At 49.1% G+C, this 26,591-nt stretch overlaps 2 protein-coding genes across 7 annotated transcripts in view; one reads left to right on the top strand and one right to left on the bottom strand.

Annotated features, from left to right (window-relative positions):
• The window catches only part of LOC306756480 (atrial natriuretic peptide receptor 1-like), an 83,320-nt gene extending 74,034 nt beyond the window's left edge, over nt 1–9,286 (top strand). Inside the window, exon 22 of the mRNA XM_079241214.1 lies at nt 8,362–9,286. Within this exon, the coding sequence (XP_079097340.1) occupies nt 8,362–8,507 (146 nt within the window). The 3' untranslated portion in view covers nt 8,508–9,286. The remainder of the gene's footprint in view (nt 1–8,361) is intronic.
• A 3,327-nt stretch (nt 9,287–12,613) lies between these two features.
• On the bottom strand, nt 12,614–24,335 carry dek (DEK proto-oncogene). 6 transcript variants are annotated; one of them, XR_013771316.1, is made up of 13 exons: nt 24,260–24,335; nt 21,236–21,362; nt 21,045–21,146; nt 20,868–20,977; nt 15,515–15,609; nt 15,318–15,447; nt 14,930–15,214; nt 13,634–13,768; nt 13,497–13,569; nt 13,256–13,398; nt 13,111–13,179; nt 12,777–13,037; nt 12,614–12,732 (listed from the first exon to the last, which is right to left on the bottom strand). XR_013771316.1 is itself a non-coding variant. In XM_079240740.1 (12 exons), exons 2-12 carry the CDS (start codon nt 21,339–21,341, stop codon nt 13,026–13,028), a joined length of 1,260 nt encoding a protein of 419 aa, XP_079096866.1. In that variant the 5' UTR covers nt 21,342–21,362; nt 24,260–24,335; the 3' UTR covers nt 12,620–13,025. The 6 variants fall into 6 exon arrangements, 4 of the variants coding, with proteins under 4 accessions (XP_079096866.1, XP_079096867.1, XP_079096868.1 ...); XR_013771317.1 differs by having other exon boundaries at nt 12,651–12,732; nt 12,867–13,037; XM_079240740.1 differs by having other exon boundaries at nt 12,620–13,037.
• Between the last annotated feature and the right edge of the window lie 2,256 nt (nt 24,336–26,591).

Raw genomic sequence — 26,591 nt, 5'->3', positions numbered from 1 at the left:
TGGATAAGTGTGGGTGGGTGGATGGATAAGTGTGGGTGGGTGGATGGATAAGTGTGGGTGGATGGATAAGTGTGGGTGGATGGATGGATAAGTGTGGGTGGATGGATAAGTGTGGGTGGATGGGTGGATAAGTGTGGGTGGATGGATGGATAAGTGTGGGTGGATGGATGGATAAGTGTGGGTGGATGGATAAGTGTGGGTGGGTGGATGGATAAGTGTGGGTGGATGGATGGATAAGTGTGGGTGGATGGATAAGTGTGGGTGGATGGATGGATAAGTGTGGGTGGATGGATAAGTGTGGGTGGGTGGATGGATAAGTGTGGGTGGATGGATGGATAAGTGTGGGTGGATGGGTGGATAAGTGTGGGTGGATGGATAAGTGTGGGTGGATGGGTGGATAAGTGTGGGTGGATGGATGGATAAGTGTGGGTGGATGGGTGGATAAGTGTGGGTGGGTGGATGGATAAGTGTGGGTGGGTGGATGGATAAGTGTGGGTGGGTGGGTGGATAAGTGTGGGTGGGTGGATGGATAAGTGTGGGTGGGTGGATGGATAAGTGTGGGTGGGTGGATTGATAAGTGTGGGTGGATTGATAAGTGTGGGTGGATGGATTAGTGTGGGTGGATAAGTGTGGGTGGGTGGGTGGATTAGTGTGGGTGGATGGGTGGATAAGTGTGGGTGGATGGATGGATAAGTGTGGGTGGATGGATAAGTGTGGGTGGATGGGTGGATAAGTGTGGGTGGATGGATGGATAAGTGTGGGTGGATGGGTGGATAAGTGTGGGTGGGTGGGTGGATTAGTGTGGGTGGATGGGTGGATAAGTGTGGGTGGATGGGTGGATAAATGTGGGTGGATGGATGGATAAGTGTGGGTGGATGGGTGGATAAGTGTGGGTGGATGGATGGATAAGTGTGGGTGGATGGGTGGATAAATGTGGGTGGATGGGTGGATAAGTGTGGGTGGATGGGTGGATAAATGTGGGTGGGTGGATGGATAAGTGTGGGTGGATGGGTGGATAAGTGTGGGTGGGTGGATGGATAAGTGTGGGTGGATGGGTGGATAAGTGTGGGTGGGTGGGTGGATAAGTGTGGGTGGGTGGATGGATAAGTGTGGGTGGATTGATAAGTGTGGATGGATGGATAAGTGTGGGTGGATGGGTGGATAAGTGTGGGTGGGTGGATGGATAAGTGTGGGTGGGTGGATGGATAAGTGTGGGTGGATGGGTGGATAAGTGTGGGTGGGTGGGTGGATGGATAAGTGTGGGTGGATGGATAAGTGTGGGTGGATGGATGGATAAGTGTGGGTGGGTGGATAAGTGTGGGTGGGTGGATGGATAAGTGTGGGTGGATGGATGGATAAGTGTGGGTGGGTGGATGGATAAGTGTGGGTGGGTGGATGGATAAGTGTGGGTGGATGGGTGGATAAGTGTGGGTGGGTGGGTGGATGGATAAGTGTGGGTGGATGGATAAGTGTGGGTGGGTGGATGGATAAGTGTGGGTGGGTGGATGGATAAGTGTGGGTGGGTGGATGGATAAGTGTCGGTGGATGGATGGATAAGTGTCGGTGGGTGGATGGATAAGTGTGGGTGGGTGGGTGGATGGATAAGTGTGGGTGGATGGATAAGTGTGGGTGGGTGGGTGGATGGATAAGTGTGGGTGGATGGATGGATAAGTGTGGGTGGGTGGATGGATAAGGGTGGGTGGGTGGATGGATAAGTGTGGGTGGGTGGGTGGATTAGTGTGGGTGGATGGGTGGATAAGTGTGGGTGGATGGGTGGATAAGTGTGGGTGGGTGGATGGATAAGTGTGGGTGGGTGGATGGATAAGTGTGGGTGGGTGGATGGATAAGTGTGGGTGGGTGGATGGATAAGGGTGGGTGGATGGATAAGGGTGGGTGGGTGGGTGGATAAGTGTGGGTGGATGGGTGGATAAGTGTGGGTGGATGGATGGATAAGTGTGGGTGGATGGGTGGATAAGTGTGGGTGGATGGGTGGATAAGTGTGGGTGGATGGGTGGATAAATGTGGGTGGATGGATGGATAAGTGTGGGTGGATGGGTGGATAAGTGTGGGTGGGTGGATGGATAAGTGTGGGTGGATGGGTGGATAAGTGTGGGTGGATGGATGGATAAGTGTGGGTGGATGGGTGGATAAGTGTGGGTGGATGGGTGGATAAGTGTGGGTGGATGGGTGGATAAGTGTGGGTGGATGGGTGGATAAATGTGGGTGGATGGATGGATAAGTGTGGGTGGATGGGTGGATAAGTGTGGGTGGATGGATGGATAAGTGTGGGTGGATGGATAAGTGTGGGTGGATGGATGGATAAGTGTGGGTGGGTGGATGGATAAGTGTGGGTGGATGGATAAGTGTGGGTGGGTGGATGGATAAGTGTGGGTGGATGGGTGGATAAGTGTGGGTGGATGGATGGATAAGTGTGGGTGGATGGGTGGATAAGTGTGGGTGGATGGGTGGATAAGTGTGGGTGGATGGGTGGATAAATGTGGGTGGATGGATGGATAAGTGTGGGTGGATGGGTGGATAAGTGTGGGTGGATGGATGGATAAGTGTGGGTGGATGGATAAGTGTGGGTGGATGGATGGATAAGTGTGGGTGGGTGGATGGATAAGTGTGGGTGGATGGATAAGTGTGGGTGGGTGGATGGATAAGTGTGGGTGGATGGATGGATAAGTGTGGGTGGATGGATGGATAAGTGTGGGTGGATGGGTGGATAAGTGTGGGTGGGTGGATGGATAAGTGTGGGTGGATGGGTGGATAAGTGTGGGTGGGTGGATGGATAAGTGTGGGTGGGTGGATGGATAAGTGTGGGTGGGTGGGTGGATAAGTGTGGGTTGGTGGATGGATAAGTGTGGGTGGGTGGATGGATAAGTGTGGGTGGGTGGATGGATAAGTGTGGGTGGGTGGATGGATAAGTGTGGGTGGATGGATGGATAAGTGTGGGTGGATGGGTGGATAAGTGTGGGTGGATGGATAAGTGTGGGTGGATGGATGGATAAGTGTGGGTGGATGGGTGGATAAGTGTGGGTGGGTGGATGGATAAGTGTGGGTGGGTGGATGGATAAGTGTGGGTGGGTGGGTGGATAAGTGTGGGTGGATGGATGGATAAGTGTGGGTGGGTGGATGGATAAGTGTGGGTGGATGGGTGGATAAGTGTGGGTGGGTGGATGGATAAGTGTGGGTGGGTGGATGGATAAGTGTGGGTGGGTGGATGGATAAGTGTGGGTGGATGGGTGGATAAGTGTGGGTGGGTGGATGGATAAGTGTGGGTGGGTGGATGGATAAGTGTGGATGGATGGATAAGTGTGGGTGGATGGATAAGTGTGGGTGGGTGGATGGATAAGTGTGGGTGGGTGGATGGATAAGTGTGGGTGGATGGATAAGTGTGGGTGGGTGGATGGATAAGTGTGGGTGGATGGATGGATAAGTGTGGGTGGGTGGATAAGTGTGGGTGGGTGGATGGATAAGTGTGGGTGGATGGATGGATAAGTGTGGGTGGGTGGATAAGTGTGGGTGGGTGGATGGATAAGTGTGGGTGGATGGGTGGATAAGTGTGGGTGGATGGGTGGATAAGTGTGGGTGGATGGATGGATAAGTGTGGGTGGATGGATGGATAAGTGTGGGTGGATGGATAAGTGTGGGTGGGTGGATGGATAAGTGTGGGTGGGTGGATGGATAAGTGTGGGTGGGTGGATGGATAAGTGTGGGTGGGTGGATGGATAAGTGTGGGTGGATGGATGGATAAGTGTGGGTGGATGGATAAGTGTGGGTGGGTGGATGGATAAGTGTGGGTGGATGGATAAGTGTGGGTGGGTGGATGGATAAGTGTGGGTGGGTGGATGGATAAGTGTGGGTGGGTGGATGGATAAGTGTGGGTGGATGGATGGATAAGTGTGGGTGGGTGGATGGATTAGTGTGGGTGGATGGATGGATAAGTGTGGGTGGATGGGTGGATAAGTGTGGGTGGATCGATGGATAAGTGTGGGTGGATGGGTGGATAAGTGTGGGTGGGTGGATGGATAAGTGTGGGTGGGTGGATGGATTAGTGTGGGTGGATGGGTGGATAAGTGTGGGTGGATGGGTGGATAAGTGTGGGTGGATGGATGGATAAGTGTGGGTGGGTGGATGGCTTAGTGTGGGTGGATGGGTGGATAAGTGTGGGTGGATGGATGGATAAGTGTGGGTGGATGGGTGGATCAGTGTGGGTGGATGGATGGATAAGTGTGGGTGGATGGGTGGATAAGTGTGGGTGGGTGGATGGATAAGTGTGGGTGGGTGGAAAAGTGTGGGTGGATGGGTGGATAAGTGTGGGTGGGTGGGTGGATAAGTGTGGGTGGGTGGGTGGATAAGTGTGGGTGGATGGGTGAATAAGTGTGGGTGGATGGGTGGATAAGTGTGGGTGGATGGATGGATAAGTGTGGGTGGATGGGTGGATAAGTGTGGGTGGATGGGTGGATAAGTGTGGGTGGATGGATGGATAAGTGTGGGTGGATGGATGGATAAGTGTGGGTGGATGGGTGGATAAGTGTGGGTGGGTGGGTGGATTAGTGTGGGTGGATGGGTGGATAAGTGTGGGTGGATGGGTGGATAAGTGTGGGTGGATGGGTGGATAAGTGTGGGTGGGTGGATGGATAAGTGTGGGTGGGTGGATGGATAAGTGTGGGTGGGTGGGTGGATAAGTGTGGGTGGATGGGTGGATAAGTGTGGGTTGGTGGATGGATAAGTGTGGGTTGGTGGATAAGTGTGGGTGGGTGGATGGATAAGTGTGGGTGGATGGGTGGATAAGTGTGGGTGGATGGGTGGATAAGTGTGGGTTGGTGGATGGATAAGTGTGGGTGGGTGGATGGATAAGTGTGGGTGGATGGGTGGATAAGTGTGGGTGGATGGATGGATAAGTGTGGGTGGATGGGTGGATAAGTGTGGGTGGGTGGATGGATAAGTGTGGATGGATGGATAAGTGTGGGTGGATGGATAAGTGTGGGGGTGGGTGGATGGATAAGTGTGGGTGGGTGGATGGATAAGTGTGGGTGGATGGATAAGTGTGGGTGGGTGGATGGATAAGTGTGGGTGGATGGATAAGTGTGGGTGGATGGATAAGTGTGGGTGGGTGGATGGATAAGTGTGGGTGGGTGGATGGATAAGTGTGGGTGGATGGATAAGTGTGGGTGGGTGGATGGATAAGTGTGGGTGGATGGATAAGTGTGGGTGGATGGATAAGTGTGGGTGGATGGATAAGTGTGGGTGGGTGGATGGATAAGTGTGGGTGGATGGATAAGTGTGGGTGGATGGATGGATAAGTGTGGGTGGATGGGTGGATAAGTGTGGGTGGATGGGTGGATAAGTGTGGGTGGATGGATGGATAAGTGTGGGTGGATGGATGGATAAGTGTGGGTGGATGGATGGATAAGTGTGGGTGGATGGATAAGTGTGGGTGGATGGATGGATAAGTGTGGGTGGATGGGTGGATAAGTGTGGGTGGATGGATGGATAAGTGTGGGTGGATGGATGGATAAGTGTGGGTGGATGGATGGATAAGTGTGGGTGGATGGGTGGATAAGTGTGGGTGGGTGGATGGATAAGTGTGGGTGGGTGGATAAGTGTGGGTGGATGGGTGGATAAGTGTGGGTGGGTGGATGGATAAGTGTGGGTGGGTGGGTGGATGGATAAGTGTGGGTGGGTGGATAAGTGTGGGTGGGTGGATGGATAAGTGTGGGTGGGTGGATGGATAAGTGTGGGTGGGTGGATGGATGGATAAGTGTGGGTGGGTGGGTGGATGGATAAGTGGGGGTGGGTGGATGGATAAGTGTGGGTGGGTGGATGGATAAGTGTGGGTGGGTGGATAAGTGTGGGTGGGTGGATGGATAAGTGTGGGTGGGTGGGTGGATGGATAAGTGGGGGTGGGTGGATGGATAAGTGTGGGTGGGTGGATGGATAAGTGTGGGGGTGGGTGGATGGATAAGTGTGGGTGGGTGGATGGATAAGTGTGGGTGGGTGGATGGATAAGTGTGGGTGGGTGGGTGGATAAGTGTGGGTGGGTGGATGGATAAGTGTGGGTGGGTGGATAAGTGTGGGTGGGTGGATGGATAAATGTGGGGGTGGGTGGATGGATAAGTGTGGGTGGATGGATGGATAAATGTGGGGGTGGGTGGGTGGATAAGTGTGGGTGGGTGGGTGGATAAATGTGGGGGTGGGTGGATGGATAAGTGTGGGTGGGTGGATGGATAAATGTGGGGGTGGGTGGGTGGATAAGTGTGGGTGGGTGGATGGATAAGTGTGGGTGGATGGATGGATAAGTGTGGGTGGGTGGATGGATAAGTGTGGGTGGGTGGATAAGTGTGGGTGGGTGGATGGATAAGTGTGGGTGGGTGGATGGATAAGTGTGGGTGGGTGGATGGATAAGTGTGGGTGGGTGGATGGATAAGTGTGGGTGGGTGGGTGGGTGGGTGGATAAGTGTGGGTGGGTGGGTGGATGAATGGATGGCGCCGCCCTAGTGGCTCCCTGAAGCTTTTTCAAAAATGTTTGAAAATGGAAAAAGATGGGGAGGGAAATATATTTTTGTTTTGATCTGGTTCTGTAGGAGGACAAACATGACACAAACATTCTTAACGTTTTCCAGCGCTGTAAAAATGTTTAGAATAAATATTAAATTTCAACATTTCTGTCAAGGAAGATTTGCGTCAGCCTGCGACACGTAGCCTATCAGCAGGGCGGGATGCCAGGCAGGTGGCGTTGTAAACAATCCGGGGCTGTGTGATGGGACATGGATCCCAAAGGGAAAAACAGAAAAATAACCGAAGAGAACAGAGGATTCAACGTTTCTTGGACTGAATCATTTGCATTCATTACCAATGTGGAAGGATTGCCTGAATGTTTGCTATGAACCGAGAAGTTGTCAAATAACAAAAAGAGTCATGTGGAAAGGCATTTCCAGGGAAGGTATGCTGCATTTACCAGTTGGGAGTGAGAGAAAAAGTGCCATTGCATTTCTTCTGGAGAAATTAGAGGAGCACAAAAATAGATTTAAGTGGATTGCATCTCCAAACTCCACTACTGCTGCAAGTTTAGCTGCAACCCGGGAGATAATAAAGTGAAGAAAACCGTTCACAGATGGTGACTACATGAAGGAGTCAGTCATCAACATATCAGGACACGTATTTCCAGACTTCAGAAACAAAACTGAGGGAAAAGTGAGGGAAGGATGGAGCGTGAGATGGACAGACGGATCGGTGCGGCGTCTGCAGTAATGCGGACTCTGTGCCGGTCTGTCGTGGTGAAGAAGGAGCTGAGCCAGAAGGCGAAGCTCTCCATTTACCAGTCGATCTACGTTCCTACCCTCACCTATGGTCATGAGCTGTGGGTCGTGACCGAAAGAAGGAGATCTCGTATCCAGGCGGCTGAAATGAGTTTCCTCCGCAGGGTGGCCGGGCTCTCCCTTAGAGATAGGGTGAGGAGCTCGTTCATCCGGGAGGAGATCAGAGTAGAGCCGCTGCTCCTCCGCATGGAGAGGAACCAGTTGAGGTGGCTCGGGCATCTGGTCAGGATGCCTCCTGGACCTCCCTGGTGAGGTGTTCCAGGCACGTCCCTCTGGGAGGAGACCCCGGGGAAGACCCAGGACACGCTGGAGGGATTATATCTCTCGGCTGGCCTGGGAACGCCTCGGGATCCCCCCGCAGAGTTGGCAAATGTGTCTGGGGAGAGGGAAGTCTGGGCTTCCCTGCTTAGGCTGCTGCCCCCGCGACCCGACCCCGGATAAGCGGCAGAGGAAGAAGAAGGATATGCTGGATTTTCAGCTGTAAATAATACATTGGACACTGAATATGGCATAGTTTTGATAAGCAACAGAGATTAAAGATGTGGTTGTAAGGAAATCGGTAGACCTTAAACTTTTGGTGTTGCCTCCACTGCCTGAGGTTGCTGGTGCATCTGCTGTGTCGCCACCTGAACGTGTGGTTCTGAGAAACCTGAAGTGGATGATGAGGTTGATTCCAGAGTCATGCAAGTTGCAGTTCCATCCAAACCCCAAACACAGGAAACAGACAAAAGGCCAAGTCCTGCATCATAATTCTGCACAGTAATGCACGGCAAATGTTTAAACTCTCCAAAGGAAGCTAAAACGTTTGCGTTCTTAAATTTGGGGGTTTGGACTGACTGAGAGCCTTGCAGTGGCACAGTAATAAAATGAATCTTTATAAATACAACCTGCCTTGTAATTGTGCACATAGTTTGGATGCAAAACAAAACATGAAACAAAGATGAACTCTAACAGTTAAACTGAACCAACCTGCTGGAGCCGGTTCTGCTCACACGTGAAGGAAGGCTTCACCATGATATTACCTCTGTCTCTGCAGCTCTGAAGATCCACGTGTCAGCAGCGACTCGCGACGTCCTGATGGAGTTTAACTGCTTCCAGCTGGAGCTGAGAGGAGACATCGACATCAAGGGCAAAGGAAAGATGACCACCTATTGGCTGCTGGGAGAGAGCAACAGCCAATGAGAAGGAAGAAAAGAAGCGAGCAGAGGACATTAGGGAGGAAGTAAAGGTGTGAGAACCACTTGGTTCCGAACAAACGGACTTCAGGCAGCACCTGCATGTTCTCCACACTGATGAACGCGACGACAGAATGAAGAACAGAAGCACGAAGAACATCAGGTTCACATGTTCTCTGTTCATCCCTCAGTTGTTCAGGATCAGCATCTGATGGACCTGCTCTTCATCAGGTCCTCTCAGGACCACTTCGCGGTGGCGTCACAACTCTGGTTCTGTTCTCGTACTTCTCGTTCCACCTGAGCATCTTCCATTTCTCTCACAAACTTCTTCCCCGCTGTTTCCGCAAAACAAGATTCATCTCACGGCGTTCACAAAAAACACAAAACATCTCCCTGAATGACGAAAGTGTGAACTCACGGCCTTCCGTGAGTCAGTTGGAAACTGCTTTCCGAGTGTAAGCGAGTCATGAAAGGTTGGAAATGAATCCTGAAAGGAAATATTAACACCTTTTACGGTTTTGAGGCATCGCAGTTATACTTTTCAGCGTGGTGGCGCTTCGGTGAGTCCAGACAGTTTTAGACTGCTGCTGCTTGTACAAACGGATTATCCGGTACGCTGCCACGCCCGACGTCGTGCCGCCACGCCCGACGTCGCGCCGCCACGCCGACGTCGTGCCGCCTCTCCGCACAAATCGGCTCAGAACGCAGCCTCGGCCTCCTTTGCTCCATTCACATGCACAGAGAAGATGTGCATGATGTCACTTTGCCTGCCATGATGTCATCAGCCTGCAGAAGCAGCGAGTCAGAAACTGATCAATAACTGACATCCTGGAACCTGCCAATCAATAAAGTTTAAATGCTTCTGCCTGTTTATCTGCACCTGTCATCAATTTATAAACTGCTGATCTTTAAATGTAATGAAAACGTTTTACAAACCATCATACTCATTAACAGCTTCGTTATTGATCTGAAATCAGCTCGATCGGTCTGGATCCATTTCTCCTTCATTCATAGACGAACATGAGGAAGAATATTTCTTGCAAGAACAATAAAATGAATAAAGTGGGACCGCCGACGTCTCGAAGCTGAATAAAACAGCTCGGACGTGACATCGCAGCGACCCTGACAGCCGGTCATTGGAGGTTCTACTCTGCAGGAAATGTTGTGAAAGACATTGTGGCTTTTTTAGCATCTGCAAACTTTATTATTGATCTTTTTTCTCTCAGATCCTCAGTGGGTTGGGCAGGCTGTTAATAAATGCTTAAATGTTGGGGTAATAAATGCAAATGGTTGGACTACAGCATGTTTAAGAACCACAGCGAGAACCGATGCTCCTGAGGAAATGAACTCTGAATAGTGGTGGTGGGAAAGCATCTGTTGGGGAACCAGAGGGCGGTAGATGCCCAACAATCTCACAATGAAAAGACAAACTGGTTCAAACTGGTAAAAAGCAGAAGAAGCGGGAGCAGAGAATGATGGGTCAAAGACAGAGGAAGCTGTCGGAGCTTTAACTGTCAACACTTTGTCTAGAGACATTTAAAAAGCTTTCACATGCCTCAGTGAGGGATCAATACCAATGGTGTGGGGAGCATTAAGAGCCTCATCTAGTGTTTTAAATAAGGTCCGAGGCTTATGGCGGTTTGACAGGATGATACCAGACAGAAATTTCCTTCTTGTATTTCTCAGTTTTCTGATAGGGCCTGCAGTCCTTGAACATCTGGAACAATACCTGCAGTTTGTCTTTCTTTCATTTTCATTCTTCTTTTCTGCGTCTGACAGCACGAGTGGTTTCATCCAACGGCTCACGTTTGGTTTTAGAGGAGCCAGAACATCTAAAATTGTCCAGCAGGTGGAGTGGAACCAAGAACAGACTTCACCTTTTCTCAGGAAAGGTGAAGTCTGTGAGGAATAATGAGGGAAAGTGACCAGCAGTGAAGGGGTTAAACACACAGACCCTGCAAACGGGAGCAGGATTTAAGCACTGCCGGGCAAACCAGAGGCTGAAACCAGGTCCAGTGTGCAACCCTGGTCATGTGTGGGTCCACACACACACACACACACACACACACACACACACTGTGTCAGGCTAAAAGTGCCATTCAGGTGTAAGATGTTCTTGGCTGATCAGGGAAATATACATCTAGATTAAAATGCCCAACAAGAACTCAATCATATTTAGACACAATGAGTCAAAATACCAGCAAAGTCATTTAAAAGTCCTTGTGGCATTTTGGAGCCCAATGCACCGTCTGATGGCAGCAACTGTAGTAGCTCTGACTGACTAGCTTGATTTTTATTTTTATTTTTATACAAACTCTTCTCGTATAGATATTAGCTTTTAAATGAGGTCTTTTTCCTGAGGATTTCATGCCGGTTCGGAGGGTGTGCTGCAAGGAAGATTTTTCTGCATATTTTTGGCTCTTTCAAGGTTTGTTATGATGAGTCTCCATGGCAACGAAAGGCTTGTTTACAATCTGGATCAACTGTTTAACTCTCCCAAATCAGGATTATCAGCGAAACAACACATCAAATCCCGATGGAGTTGAAAAGAAAGAGAAGAGGATGCAGAGCGGGAGTGAGACAGAGGAGAAAGAGATGGAGATTTAAACCATTTCTCCCGATCGTCGTCATGGGTGATGTGAGATCGCTAGCTAACAAAACGGACGAGCTGGAGATGCTAACAAGGTGTCAGAGAGAATACAGAGAGTGCAGTATTATGTGCTTCACCGAGACATGGCTGCATGAACACATCCCTGACTGTAATGTTTCTGTACGATCTCATACAGACGACTCCTTAGGAAGAGGACAACAGCAGGTTTGTGAAGACGTAAGAGCAGGGAGACTTTCACAGAAACTGCACCTGCTGACTCAACGCCAGGACCGCCGGAGGAGGCAGCCACGGTCCCGCAGGGCCGAAGGAGGCGGCCCACGGTCCCGCAGGGCCGAAGGAGGAGGCCCACGGTCCCGCAGGGCCGAAGGAGGAGGCCACGGTCCCGCAGGGCCGAAGGAGGCGGCCCACGGTCCCGCAGGGCCGAAGGAGGAGGCCACGGTCCCGCAGGGCCGAAGGAGGCGGCCCACGGTCCCGCAGGGCCGAAGGAGGCGGCCCACGGTCCCGCAGGGCCGAAGGAGGAGGCCACGGTCCCGCAGGGCCGAAGGAGGCGGCCCACGGTCCCGCAGGGCCGAAGGAGGCGGCCACGGTCCCGCAGGGCCGAAGGAGGCGGCCCACGGTCCCGCAGGGCCGAAGGAGGAGGCCACGGTCCCGCAGGGCCGAAGGAGGCGGCCCACGGTCCCGCAGGGCCGAAGGAGGAGGCCACGGTCCCGCAGGGCCGAAGGAGGCGGCCCACGGTCCCGCAGGGCCGAAGGAGGAGGCCACGGTCCCGCAGGGCCGAAGGAGGCGGCCACGGTCCCGCAGGGCCGAAGGAGGCGGCCCACGGTCCCGCAGGGCCGAAGGAGGAGGCCACGGTCCCGCAGGGCCGAAGGAGGAGGCCACGGTCCCGCAGGACCGAAGGAGGAGGCACAACAGAAATACGCTCATATGCATTTGCATACACGTGCAGGTAAAGTCACATGACTAGTCCAGGATAAGAGGGTAGACGGACAGGCAGGATCTTCAGGCCGAACCTGGGACACTCCTTCCATGTATTAGCTTAGCAGCTAAGGGTATCATACGCACGACCTTCTCCCATTCCAACCTGAATCCTCTGACTCGGGTCTCTCTTCTCAGTTCAACCAGATTTTAATTTTGCAACCTGATCAATAGTTTGATGTGTTTGCATTTTAGATTTTACAGATTTAACAGAAAGAACAACGAAATGAAAGGAAGCAATGAGAAAGTCCGGGTGTCTCCAGTCTGCGTGTCCCGGTGACGGTGGTGCTTCCTCCGCAGTGGCATCGGGGTTTTACGATGAAAATCCACTTCTGGCTGAAAAACGGCGAGCCAGGAAAGACAGGCGGCAAAACACCACAACAGAGACACCCCCCCCCCTTCAAACCAATCTTTCAGGAACACACTCATGGTACACACATCCCCTGCTCCGCTCCCCACCGGACCCCCAGCCGGACCTCCGTCCACAGGTGGCTTTGACCAGAACTGATGTAGCAGAGTCAACACGGTTCTGTTAGAAAATGCACAACTTTATTCAGTGATGGAGACAAAATGAACACGAGTCCAGAACCTTCCAGAAACGGGTTTCTTCACTCAGCGGATCTTTGCTGCCAGTTCTGATCCGACCCTCCAGCCGGTTCTGATCCGACCCCCAGCCGGTTCTGATCCGACCCCCAGCCGGTTCTGATCCGACCCTCCAGCCGGTTCTGATCCGACCCCCAGCCGGTTCTGATCCGACCCTCCAGCCGGTTCTGATCCGACCCCCAGCCGGTTCTGATCCGACCCTCCAGCCAGTTCTGATCCGACCCTCCAGCCGGTTCTGATTAAGTCATCTCATCTCTCAAACAGCAAGAAGAACATGGATGTAGAAAAGCACATAAACCCGGGTTCTGAAGGAGTTCTGGGAGGTTCTGCAGGTCCTCATGTGATGATCTGAGGGAAGAGGAACAGACATGAAGACAGGTGAAGCGGGCCGACGTTCTGGACGGTTCTGGACGGGACTCACAGCTTTGACGGTCTTCTTGATGAAGTCCTTCTTGCCGCTCAGGTCGTGTTCCGGATACGTGTCGAAGACCTGGAACAGGAAGTAGATGTCTCAGTTCCACAGACAGAAAACAGAACCAGGTGGTGGTTCTGACCCGGTCCGGTACCTTCTGGCAGATCTGTTTCATGGTCATCTCCTCCAGGTCGGCGCCCTCTAGCAGAGTCCGGACCGTGTCCCGCAGCTGCTCTTCAGTCAGAGGCTTCTTCATCATCCTGATGAGCGGCTTGTCCTCGTCAGAGCTGTCCTCTGCTGGACAACAACGTCCTCCTTTAGACACACCACGGGTTCTGGTTCCGATCCAAACATGTCAGCGTGACACCAGAACCTGTGGGTTCTGGTCAGCTCACCTGCACCAGCCTTGTTCCTGTTGCTGCTGCTGTCGGCCATTTTTGTTTTGGTTCCAGGTTTCTTCTTCTTGGGCTGAAAATGGTCCAAAACATCAGAACCCGAGCAGAACCAGGTGTGGCGTACAGGTGTGTTCTACCTTTTCATCCGGGTCGGACTCATCAGAACCTTCCTTCTTGGTTCTCTTGTTGGGAGGGACAGTCTTCTTGGTTGGTGGTCGTGGTCGCTTCGCCGCAGCTTTCTTCTTCTCTCTTCCTGAATTTGACCTGTAGGACTGACACCAGACAGAACGCAACATGCTTCATCATCATCATCATCATCATCACCACATCATCATCATCATCATCATCATCATCATCACCACATCATCATCATCATCATCACCACATCATCATCATCATCATCATCACATCATCATCATCACATCATCATCATCATCACCACATCATCATCATCATCATCATCATCACCACATCATCATCATCATCACCACATCATCATCATCATCATCATCATCACCACATCATCATCATCATCATCACCACATCATCATCACCACATCATCATCATCATCACCACATCATCACCACATCATCATCATCACCACATCATCATCATCACCACATCATCATCACCACGACATCATCATCATCATCACCACATCATCATCATCATCACCACATCATCACCACGACATCATCATCATCACCACATCATCATCATCATCACCACATCATCACCACGACATCATCATCATCATCACCATCATCATCATCATCACCATCATCATCATCACCACATCATCATCATCATCACCACATCATCATCACGACATCATCATCATCATCACCACATCATCATCATCACCACATCATCATCATCATCACCACGACATCATCATCATCACCACATCATCATCATCATCACCACATCATCATCATCACCACCACATCATCATCATCAAAATCATCATCATCATCATCATCATCATCACATCATCACCACATCATCATCATCATCATCATCACCACGACATCATCATCATCATCATCACCACCACATCATCATCATCATCATCATCACCACCACATCATCATCATCAAAATCATCATCATCATCATCATCATCACCACCACATCATCATCATCAAAATCATCATCATCATCATCATCACATCATCACCACGACATCATCATCACCACCATCATCATCACCATCATCACCACCACATCATCATCATCAAAATCATCATCATCATCATCATCACATCATCATCATCACCACATCATCATCATCATCATCATCACCACGACATCATCATCATCATCATCACCACCACATCATCACCATCATCATCATCACCACATCATCATCACCACATCATCATCATCATCATCATCACGTTCACGGCCTCAGGGCCGAGTGGCGCCCTCACCTCCTGCTCCTCTTCATCATCATCTTCTTCGTCTGACTTGTCAGACTCCTCCCTCTCTGATGGCTCCTCCTCCACGTCCGATCCTCCCGTCTCTGCTGCACCTCCTGCCTCCTCCTCGTCCTCGTCGCTGCTGGAGTCCATGACGATGGCCTTGGACTTGCTCCCTGGTTTGGACTTCTTGGGAATGGAGGTCCTGGCTTTGGGCTTCTTCTTCTGCTTGGTGGTCTTGGAGTCGTCTCCGGACAGCTTCTTCTTGGATTTCCTCCTCTTCTTCGTGGGAACTCGCTGCAGACAGACAGACAGCAGGTTAGACAACAAAGACGCCCGTCTCGGGGTGTCCAGATGGTCCAGGACATGAAGCGGGATCCAGCACCTGGTCCCGGCTCACCTTCCCGCTGTTCTTGGGTGCGATGAGAAAGGTGAGGATCCGGTGGATCAGGTCTGAGTGAGTCCCCTTCTTCTCCAGGTCCAGGACTGTGCAGACCACCTTCAGCTTGCTGTTTGTGAGGTTGGAACTCCTGCAGACATGAAGATGTTCGTTGAAACAGGAGCGTCTTCATCGGCATCTTCATCACCAGAACCTACTTGAGGAGTTTGTCTCGCTTCCGGCCGAACGCTTCGCTGCCCGCCTGGAACGGGAAGCCGTTAAACAGACGCAGGTTCTTCTTGATCGACGTCATCTGGAAGGAAAGCAGCAGGAGCTCAGAAAACTTTATTCATACAGAGACGCTTTACAACACACACAACCCCAAACACACACACACACAACCCCAAACACACACACACACAACCCCAAACACACACACACACACAACCCCCAACACACACACAACCCCAAACACACACACACACACAACCCCAAACACACACACACACACAACCCCAAACACACACACACACAACCCCAAACACACACACACACACAACCCCCAACACACACACAACCCCAAACACACACACACACACAACCCCAAACACACACACACACAACCCCAAACACACACACACACAACCCCAAACACACACACACACACAACCCCCAACACACACACAACCCCAAACACACACACACACAACCCCAAACACACACACACACACAACCCCAAACACACACACACACAACCCCCAACACACAACCCCAAACACACACACACAACCCCAAACACACACACACACAACCCCAAACACACACACAACCCCCAACACACACACACACACAACCCCAAACACACACACACAACCCCAAACACACACACACACACACAACCCCAAACACACACACACACACAACCCCAAACACACACACACAACCCCAAACACACACACACACAACCCCAAACACACACACACACAACCCCAAACACACACACACAACCCCAAACACACACACACACACACAACCCCCAACACACACACAACCCCAAACACACACACACACAACCCCAAACACACACACACACACACAACCCCAAACACACACACACACACAACCCCAAACACACACACACAACCCCAAACACACATACACACACACAACCCCAAACACACACACAACCCCAAACACACACACACACACACAACCCCAAACACACACACAACCCCAAACACACACACACACAACCCCAAACACACACACACACACACACAACCCCAAACACACACACACACACACACTTGTCCTGGCCTGCAACGAACCAACAGTCCAACGGGGCCAGGGTCCACCCCACAGAACCCCTACCAACAGCCCAGCCGGGCGACCCCACCTATCAGACTGATGCAGCCCCCGACATGGAGGATCCCCATCAGGAAACACCGGAGCTACAAAGATGCATGAACACAAGATGCATCGATATAACCGTCTGGTCCTCATCAGGACTCGAACTGCCGACTTCTGGAGTGACTGCAGACCGGAAGGAAGACCAGAGAGCATCAGAGACAACAGCAATGATGAAATCCCGTCTGTGACGGTTCTCATGTGTGGAATAAAATTCAGCTCAGCGTGAAAATAAAACCCCAGATTTCTCCCACTGGGTGGGACGGACACCCCCCAGTCTGCAGGACATGATCGCTCTCCAGGTTCTACTGGTGGAGCTGGAAGAAATCCTCCGACATCAGCCCCAATCCACATCAGTCCAAGCTTTATTCCACATCTGTCCGAGTTTTATTCCACATCTGTCCGAGTTTTATTCCACATCAGTCCCAGCTTTATTCCACATCTGTCCGAGTTTTATTCCACATCTGTCCGAGCTTTATTCCACATCGGTCCGAGTTTTATTCCACATCTGTCCGAGTTTTATTCCACATCTGTCCGAGTTTTATTCCACATCAGTCCCAGCTTTATTCTACATCAGTCCCAGTGTCATTCCACATCGGTCCAAGCTTTATTCCACATCGGTCCGAGTTTTATTCCACATCTGTCCGAGTTTTATTCCACATCAGTCCCAGCTTTATTCCACATCAGTCCCAGCTTTATTCCACATCTGTCCCAGCCTTATTCCACATCAGTCCCAGCTTTATTCCACATCAGTCCCAGCTTTATTCTACATCAGTCCCAGTGTCATTCCACATCAGTCCCAGCTTTATTCCACATCAGTCCAAGCTTTATTCCACATCTGTCCCAGCTTTATTCCACATCAGTCCCAGCTTTATTCCACATCTGTCCGAGTTTTATTCCACATCAGTCCCAGCTTTATTCCACATCTGTCCCAGCTTTATTCCACATCAGTCCGAGTTTTATTCCACATCAGTCCGAGTTTTATTCCACATCAGTCCAAGCTTTATTCCACATCGGTCCGAGTTTTATTCCACATCTGTCCCAGCTTTATTCCACATCAGTCCCAGCTTTATTCCACATCAGTCCGAGTTTTATTCCACATCAGTCCAAGCTTTATTCCACATCTGTCCAAGCTTTATTCCACATCTGTCCCAGCTTTATTCCACATCAGTCCCAGCTTTATTCCACATCTGTCCGAGTTTTATTCCACATCTGTCCCAGCTTTATTCCACATCAGTCCGAATTTTATTCCACATCAGTCCCAGTGTCATTCCACATCAGTCCCAGCTTTATTCCACATCAGTCCCAGTGTCATTCCACATCAGTCCCAGCTTTATTCCACATCAGTCCCAGTGTCATTCCATATCAGTCCCAGCTTTATTCCACATCAGTCCCAGCTTTATTCCACATCAGTCCCAGTGTCATTCCACAATATTCCCAGTTTTATTCCACCTCAGCCCAAGGGTGATTCTCAGTTCTCCCCCTTCCACTTAGCCCTATCCCTCCATATTGTGTAATCCTGTGGGGGGAAGAGGTATCCCAATTCTCCTTTGGACAAAGGCTAAGGGGAAGGGTGAGGGCTACACACCCCTTAAAGTGAAGATGTTCCAGGACCACACTTCATTGAAGAAGGTGTAGAAGCGTACAGCTGCCAGTTTCTAGTTCCTGTCCAGCGCGTTCACCGGCAACATGTCTACCAATGCTGAAAAAGAGGTTTACACATTTAAGTATTTTCAGCATTAAAATACGATTCAATAACAAGACTGAAATTACGGCGTTTTATTTTACGATGGTATGTTCTGCTCTGTGAAAGTTTGCTACAGTTAGCACAAGAGGCTAGCATTTGCTGAACTGCTGGTTTGATATATGAACACATAAAACCACTGTGGCTGTTTTCTTTCAGTGACAATCATCTATATGTTGCAGCATTTCCTTTACTTCTGTGCTCACTGCTAAATTGTATCATATGTTCTAACCAGGGACACCAGAACACACGAGGGCACTTATCCACTACCGAGCAGAAAAAGAGGAGTTTATCGTTTACATTCCTGTTCTTGTACTAATTTCTGTTAAAAAGCCTCTTTTAAGTTATAATTACATAAAGAAGTTACACGTTCAATTCCCTTGTTGTGAATACAATGTTTGCAAAACAACGTTCCAGGGACAGTAGTTCCCGTTTATGCAGTTTACGCAGCATTAACATTTTTATACAATTACTACTACAGTCTGTATTTATATCTACATTTAAAAAAAAAAAAAAATCAAGCTATGCATATGTATCTCATAGACAACTTGTATCTGACCCTTGTAATGGAACGCATTGGGCTGATGAAATGTTCTGGATCTACTTTCGATACAGAACATTCATAAAGGCGGTGTGGTTGGAAGGAAAGGTGACTGGCCAACAAGCAGAGAAAAAATGGGAGATATACCGATTGGCCAGACAGCAGAAAATAGCACGGCTGACGACATCTTGGAAAACAATCACTCGCCTCTGATTGCGTAGCAGCTAGAGTGCCGCAGCTTGATGACGTCGTCACGGTGGAGTGGTGTCCCATTTCTTAGGGGAACATTTTCACCACTTGTCCCTTACCCCTCCACTGGGGGGCCGAGGGTTAGGGATAGGGGAAGGGGTAAAAGATCAAATTGAGACTTAGCCCAGTATCATTCCGCATCATTCCCAGTGTCATTCCGCATCATTCCCAGTATCATTCCGCATCATTCCCAGTGTCATTCCGCATAATTCCCAGTGTCATTCCGCATCATTTTCAGTGTCATTCCACATCAGTCCCAGTATCATTCCGCATCATTTTCAGTGTCATTCCGCATCATTCCCAGTGTCATTCCGCATCATTCCCAGTATCATTCCGCATCATTCCCAGTATCATTCCGCATCATTCCCAGTGTCATTCTGCATCATTTTTAGTGTCATTCCACATCAGTCCCAGTTTCATTCCGCATCATTCCCAGTATCATTCCGCATCATTCCCAGTGTCATTCCGCATCATTCCCAGTGTCATTCCGCATCATTCCCAGTATCATTCCGCATCATTCCCAGTGTCATTCCGCATCATTTTTAGTGTCATTCCACATCATTCCCAGTTTCATTCCGCATCATTCCCAGTATCCTTCCGCATCATTCCCAGTGTCATTCCGCATCATTCCCAGTGTCATTCCGCATCATTCCCAGTATCATTCCGCATCATTTTCAGTGTCATTCCACATCATTCCCAGTGTCATTCCGCATCATTCCCAGTGTCATTCCTCATCATTCCCAGTATCATTCCGCATCATTTTCAGTATCATTCCCAGTATCATTCCTCATCATTCCCAGTGTCATTCCGCATCATTTTCAGTGTCATTCCGCATCATTCCCAGTATCATTCCGCAGCATTCCCAGTATCATTCCGCATCATTCCCAGTGTCATTCCGCATCATTCCCAGTGTCATTCCGCATCATTCCCAGTGTCATTCCGCATCATTCCTAGTATCATTCCGCATCATTCCCAGTGTCATTCCACATCATTTTTAGTGTCATTCCACATCGTTCCCAGTTTCATTCCGCATCATTCCTAGTATCCTTCCGCATCATTCCCAGTGTCATTCCGCATCATTCCCAGTGTCATTCCGCATCATTCCCAGTATCATTCCGCATCATTCCCAGTGTCATTCCGCATCATTCCCAGTGTCATTCCGCATCATTCCCAGTATCATTCCGCATCATTCCCAGTGTCATTCCGCATCATTTTCAGTGTCATTCCGCATCATTCCCAGTATCATTCCGCAGCATTCCCAGTATCATTCCGCATCATTCCCAGTATCATTCCGCATCATTCCCAGTGTCATTCCGCATCATTCCCAGTGTCATTCCGCATCATTCCCAGTGTCATTCCGCATCATTCCTAGTATCATTCCGCATCATTACCAGTGTCATTCCACATCATTTTTAGTGTCATTCCACATCATTCCCAGTTTCATTCCGCATCATTCCCAGTATCCTTCCGCATCATTCCCAGTATCCTTCCGCATCATTCCCAGTGTCATTCCACATCATTCCCAGTGTCATTCCACATCATTCCCAGTATCATTCCTCTCCTCCCTTACAGCCAGTCAGCTGGAGAGTATTGATGGTTCAGAGGAAGCAGGTGACGGGAGCCTCCGTACCTTTCCCGGCCTGTCAAACAGAATGGAGTGCAGAGGTTTCAGTTCCGCCGGCTTCATCTTGTTGATCTGGTAGCTGGTTCGAGGAATTTCTCCTAATTTATCTCCACTTCCTGAAAAGAAAGCGTCAGTCAGCAAAACTTCCATCCAAGCTAAGAGAGCTCACCAGCTGGTCCCTACCATCTCCGATCTTTAGCTTCTCTCTCTGCTTGGGCGCCTGGAGGTCCAGCCTCTCCACAGTCTTCTTCGCGCGCTTCCCTTCAACGATCTCACCTACAGCTGCTGCAACAACAGGAGGCACACGCCCATCACACAGAGATTCCTTCACTTACCTCCTCATCACGGAAAGAAATTGGATGTTGGATTCTTACCAGATATTTTAGAGGCGCTCTCGTTCTGACTCGACTTGTCTTCCTGCTGATCCTCAACGTCCTCCTCCGACAGCGCAGAGCTGTCCATCGCTTCCACGTCTGACATGTTCGCCGCCACTGCTTAGTCCTGAAGCGAGAACGCATTCACATCCCAACAGATCTTCTTACAAACAGCAGCAGATGTTTCATTCCCATCTGAAACGCAAGTCCTGGAGGCACCATGGCAACAACAGACTAAACGCTGACAGTTTATCATCAAATTTAACAACAAACATCCTTCTTTTAGTCTCAGTCAGCAAAGACGCGTTGCCATGGAGACGCATTGTGTCCATGGATACGCGACGTGTCCATGGAGACGGGATGTTTTCAGCCTCAGCCATCAGATTCTGAGGGTTAAAACGATGTAAAATGGATGTATGAACAGACAAAGCAGCATAAAGACATAAGCGATTTACACATTTACACTTTTAACAGAATATTCTGAGAGCTTTTGCTAAATGTGAGCTGAGCTTGCCGACAGATTTCAGTTAAAACACACTGCTGCAGCACAGCATCAGGAATTCATTCATATTAGGAAAAAAAAAAGCAGGCCAAGTCCAGATCCTGGTGGGACTCCTCTGTGTTTCAACAATACATCTAACTTGGAACCTGTTGGTACTCAAACACACACACACACACACACAGTTTCCATGTTTCGTCTTCCTGCTACTATCTACCTGCTATCCTCTCTAAAGCACCTCCACCTCAGCTGCATCCCAAACGTCTTCCTGGCTTTATTCCAGCCATAGAGGATCATTATTTTCCTGCTTTTCTCATCACTTGTTGATCTTTGGCTGCTCCTGATTGGACGTTACCGTCAGTTTAAGCTCTCTGATTGGTGGAAAGTCTGACAGGAAGTGTCTTCATCATTATGTCCAGGTGAAAATAGAGGTCTCTTAGCAACATGGTAGTGATGGTGAGAAGATGTCATAAATAATGGTGGATTTACCATCTAGAGTCTCTGAATAAACACTACATGTTGTGTCTGGATTGTAAAGTAAACCAGTAGAAACTGGAACAGTCCTGTTCTTAAACAGCCAGAGCACAAACAAAAACATCCTTTATTAAATGTATTGAAGTCAGTTTTCAGCGGTTCTCAGGGTAAAACGTTTAACAGGATAAACTTCCACAGCTGTAGAGCTGCGTCCGACAGCTCAGAGAGGGGATCTTCTTTTCATAAAAGCTTTTTATTCCTGTATCTCCTGCTGACGGCTCTCCTGCACCGAAAATACGCGCGCAGCTTGGCATTGGAAACAGTTAATTCGGTAAGTTAATCGGTAAGTTAACCAAACCAGACTAAACGTGGACTTCCAGTTCTACTCCACGTGGCTCCCGGTGGGTTAGTTACCAGGCGTTACCAGTTAAAACCGACACCGGGGAGATAAAAATAGAGGAGTTAGAACCAACCGAGAGGAATTAAAACCGACCCAGAAGAGTTAAAACCGACCCAGAGAAGTTAAAACTGTGCCAGAGGAGTTAAAACTGTGCCAGAGGAGTTAAAACTGTGCCAGAAGAGTTAAAACTGTGCCAGAAGAGTTAAAACTGTGCCAGAGGAGTTAAAACTGTGCCAGAGGAGTTAAAACTGACCCAGAAGAGTTAAAACTGGCCCAGAAGAGTTAAAACTGTGCCAGAAGAGTTAAAACTGTGCCATAAGAGTTAAAACTGTGCCAGAAGAGTTAAAACTGTGCCAGAGGAGTTAAAACTGACCCAGAAGAGTTAAAACCGACCCAGAGAAGTTAAAACTGTGCCAGAGGAGTTAAAACTGTGCCAGAAGAGTTAAAACTGTGCCAGAGGAGTTAAAACTGTGCCAGAAGAGTTAAAACTGTGCCAGAGGAGTTAAAACTGACCCAGAAGAGTTAAAACTGGCCCAGAAGAGTTAAAACTGTGCCAGAAGAGTTAAAACTGTGCCATAAGAGTTAAAACTGTGCCAGAAGAGTTAAAACTGTGCCAGAGGAGTTAAAACTGACCCAGAAGAGTTAAAACGGACCCAGAGGAGTTAAAACTGACCCAGAGGAGTTAAAAACTGACCCAGAAGAGTTAAAACTGACCCAGAAGAGTTAAAAACGTCCCAGAAGAGTTAAAAACGTCCCAGAAGAGTTAAAACTGACCCAGAAGAGTTAAAACTGACCCAGAGAAGTTAAAACCGACCCAGAAGAGTTAAAACTGACCCAGAGAAGTTAAAACGGACCCAGAGGAGTTAAAACTGACCCAGAGGAGTTAAAAACGTCCCAGAAGAGTTAAAACTGACCCAGAGAAGTTAAAACTGACCCAGAAGAGTTAAAACTGACCCAGAGAAGTTAAAACCGACCCAGAAGAGTTAAAACTGGCTCAGAAGAGTTAAAACTGACCCAGAGAAGTTAAAACCGACCCAGAAGAGTTAAAACTGACCCAGGGGAGTTAAAAACGTCCCAGAAGAGTTAAAACTGACCCAGAGAAGTTAACTGTGCCAGAAGAGTTAAAACTGACCCAGAGGAGTTAAAAACGTCCCAGAAGAGTTAAAACTGACCCAGAGAAGTTAAAACTGTGCCAGAGGAGTTAAAACTGATCCAGAAGAGTTGAAACTGTGCCAGGAGTTAAAACTGACCCAGAAGAGTTAAAACTGGCCCAGAAGAGTTAAAACTGACCCAGAGAAGTTGAAACTGTGCCAGAGGAGTTAAAACTGTGCCAGAGGAGTTAAAACCAGCGGGGATAAAACCAGAGGAGATTTTTTTTTAAAAAACAAAAACCCAGTGGGGATAAACCACAGGAAATAAAACCAGTGGGGATAAACCAGTAGGGATAAACCAGTGGGGATAAACCATTAGGGAACTGGGAGCAGCAGGAAACCCTGCGGTCCGCTATCCCGTGCTAGCCCCTATGCTAGCTGCATCAACGTCCCGGTAACCGGCTACATCTGTGCCAGGAGGGAGAGACGACAGCCGGGGACAGGTCGAACCGCCGGGATGGAGACGGACCGCTGTACCAAAGACCCGGGCGGAGGTTTACCTGGATTCAGAGGTCCTGGAGAACCGCGGCGTGGATCTCTTCTGGTTTCATGATGGCGGTTTCTCAAGTAGGCGGGGACTACTGCGCGGCTACTGCGCTGATTGGACGAAGAATAGTGACGTAGACATGTTCGTGCTTTTTGGCGGCGGATCAGACAGCATGAACCCGTCATAGACATGTGTACATAGACATAGACATAAATGCATAGACGCTGCATCACGCTGCCTCCACGGGCTAACGTCTCATCGCGCCGCCATCTTGGATGGGTCTCCATGCGCCTCCACTGCATTTATCTGTAAAATGTAGGTCCAGCCACAACAATAACTTCACCAAGTTTCACCGGATTTTTCTCACAGTTTTTTTTTTTTTTTTTTTTTTTTTTTTTTACAAAGGGCAGCGCTATTGTTATGATACAGTTCACTGTAAAGCATTAAAAACTGCATGCTTTCATGCTAAAATATTTTTATATTGCCATTTAACTAAGACATAAGGTAGCTACAGTATAAATAAATGTATAAATGAATTTGATCCAAACACGTTTGGTTGTTTATTGATGAATTTGGATTTATCTATTTTTATCCGGTCAAATAAATTATTATTCAACCTTGTGAAATGTAATTCCACACAATCTGCTTCCAATATTTCACCAGTTCTTGCAGCCGTATGCGGAATGGAATAGTTGCTTGTTTTTCTTGACTACGGTTGACTCTTTCTGTTATTTACATTTATTAATTCACCAATAGAGACATACAGTTGTACAAAGTCTGGAAATAAAGGATTGTATCAAAACTGTACAATTCAGAAGTTACCCAGAAAAACACTCGGAGAGCGCAAACCTTTGCCAAGGCCTTTAAAAAATTCCTGGGTCCAAACGGTGATCTGGATCACCACCAAAATTAAGTTCTTCCTTTTCACATTTCCAACAAGGCCTGAAAATTTCATGAAAATCTGTCCAGAACTTTTTAAATTATCTTGAACACAAACAGACAAACAGATAAAGTAAAAACATGACCTCCATGGTGGAGGTAATTATGCTTCCATGTAAAACTCTCTTTGTGAAACATCAATATCATACATTTCCATACACCTCAGAGGAGTAAAATTGATCATTTACTAGATTATTCACTGTGTTAACATTATTTATAAACCAGTTATGTAGAAAAGTGTTTTGTTTGTGTGTAATATATACGCATTGTTCCACAGAAAACAGTCCTGTGGGGAAACTACGTTGCTTCTGCAGCAAGACTCGAAAGCAGATACCCATCCAATATGGAGGAGACCCATCCAATATGGTGCTGACCCATCCAATATGACGGAGACCCATCCAATATGGTGCTGACCCATCCAATATGGCGGTGACGCTGGTTCACTCTCCATCATAGAATGATGATGTCTATGGAACCCATTACTGCCCCCTGCTATTATATGGAGACACAGCAGGAAAAAATGAAGAAAAAAAAAGGCTCGATGCTGGTCTTCCTGATGGTCTAACTCCACATGATGGAGGACCTGGTCTACCTGTCCCTGATGAAGGACCTGGTCTACCTGTCCCTGATGAAGGACCTGGTCTACCTGACTCTGATGGAGGACCTGGTCTACTTGTCCCTGATGGAGCACCTGGTCTACCTGTCCCTGATGGAGGACCTGGTCTACCTGTCCCTGATGAAGGACCTGGTCTACCTGTCCGTGTTGGAGGACCTGGTCTACCTGTCCGTGTTGGAGGACCTGGTCTACTTGTCCCTGATGGAGCACCTGGTCTACCTGTCCCTTATGGAGGACCTGGTCTACCTGACTCTGATGGAGGACCTGGTCTACTTGTCCCTGATGGAGGACCTGGTCTACCTGACTCTGATGGAGGACCTGGTCTACTTGTCCCTGATGGAGCACCTGGTCTACCTGTCCCTGATGGAGGACCTGGTGTACTTGTCCCTGATGGGGGACCTGGTCTACTTGTCCCTGATGGAGGACCTGGTCTACCTGACTCTGATGGAGGACCTGGTCTACTTGTCCCTGATGGAGGACCTGGTCTACCTGTCCCTGATGGAGGACCTGGTCTACCTGACTCTGATGGAGGACGTGGTCTACTTGTCCCTGATGGAGCACCTGGTCTACCTGTCCCTGATGAAGGACCTGGTCTACCTGTCCCTGATGGAGGACCTGGTCTACTTGTCCCTGATGGAGGACCTGGTCTACTTGTCCCTGATGGAGGACCAGGTCTACCTGTCCCTGATGGAGGACCTGGTCTACTTGTCCCTGATGGAGGACCTGGTCTACTTGTCCCTGATGGAGGACCAGGTCTACCTGTCCCTGATGGAGGACCTGGTCTACTTGT

Source organism: Telmatherina bonti (assembly GCF_933228915.1).
Source record: "Telmatherina bonti genome assembly, chromosome: 5".
Taxonomy (NCBI): domain Eukaryota; kingdom Metazoa; phylum Chordata; class Actinopteri; order Atheriniformes; family Telmatherinidae; genus Telmatherina; species Telmatherina bonti.
The sequence above is the reverse complement of the archived record's forward strand: the minus strand, read 5'-3'. Positions and strand labels throughout refer to the sequence as shown.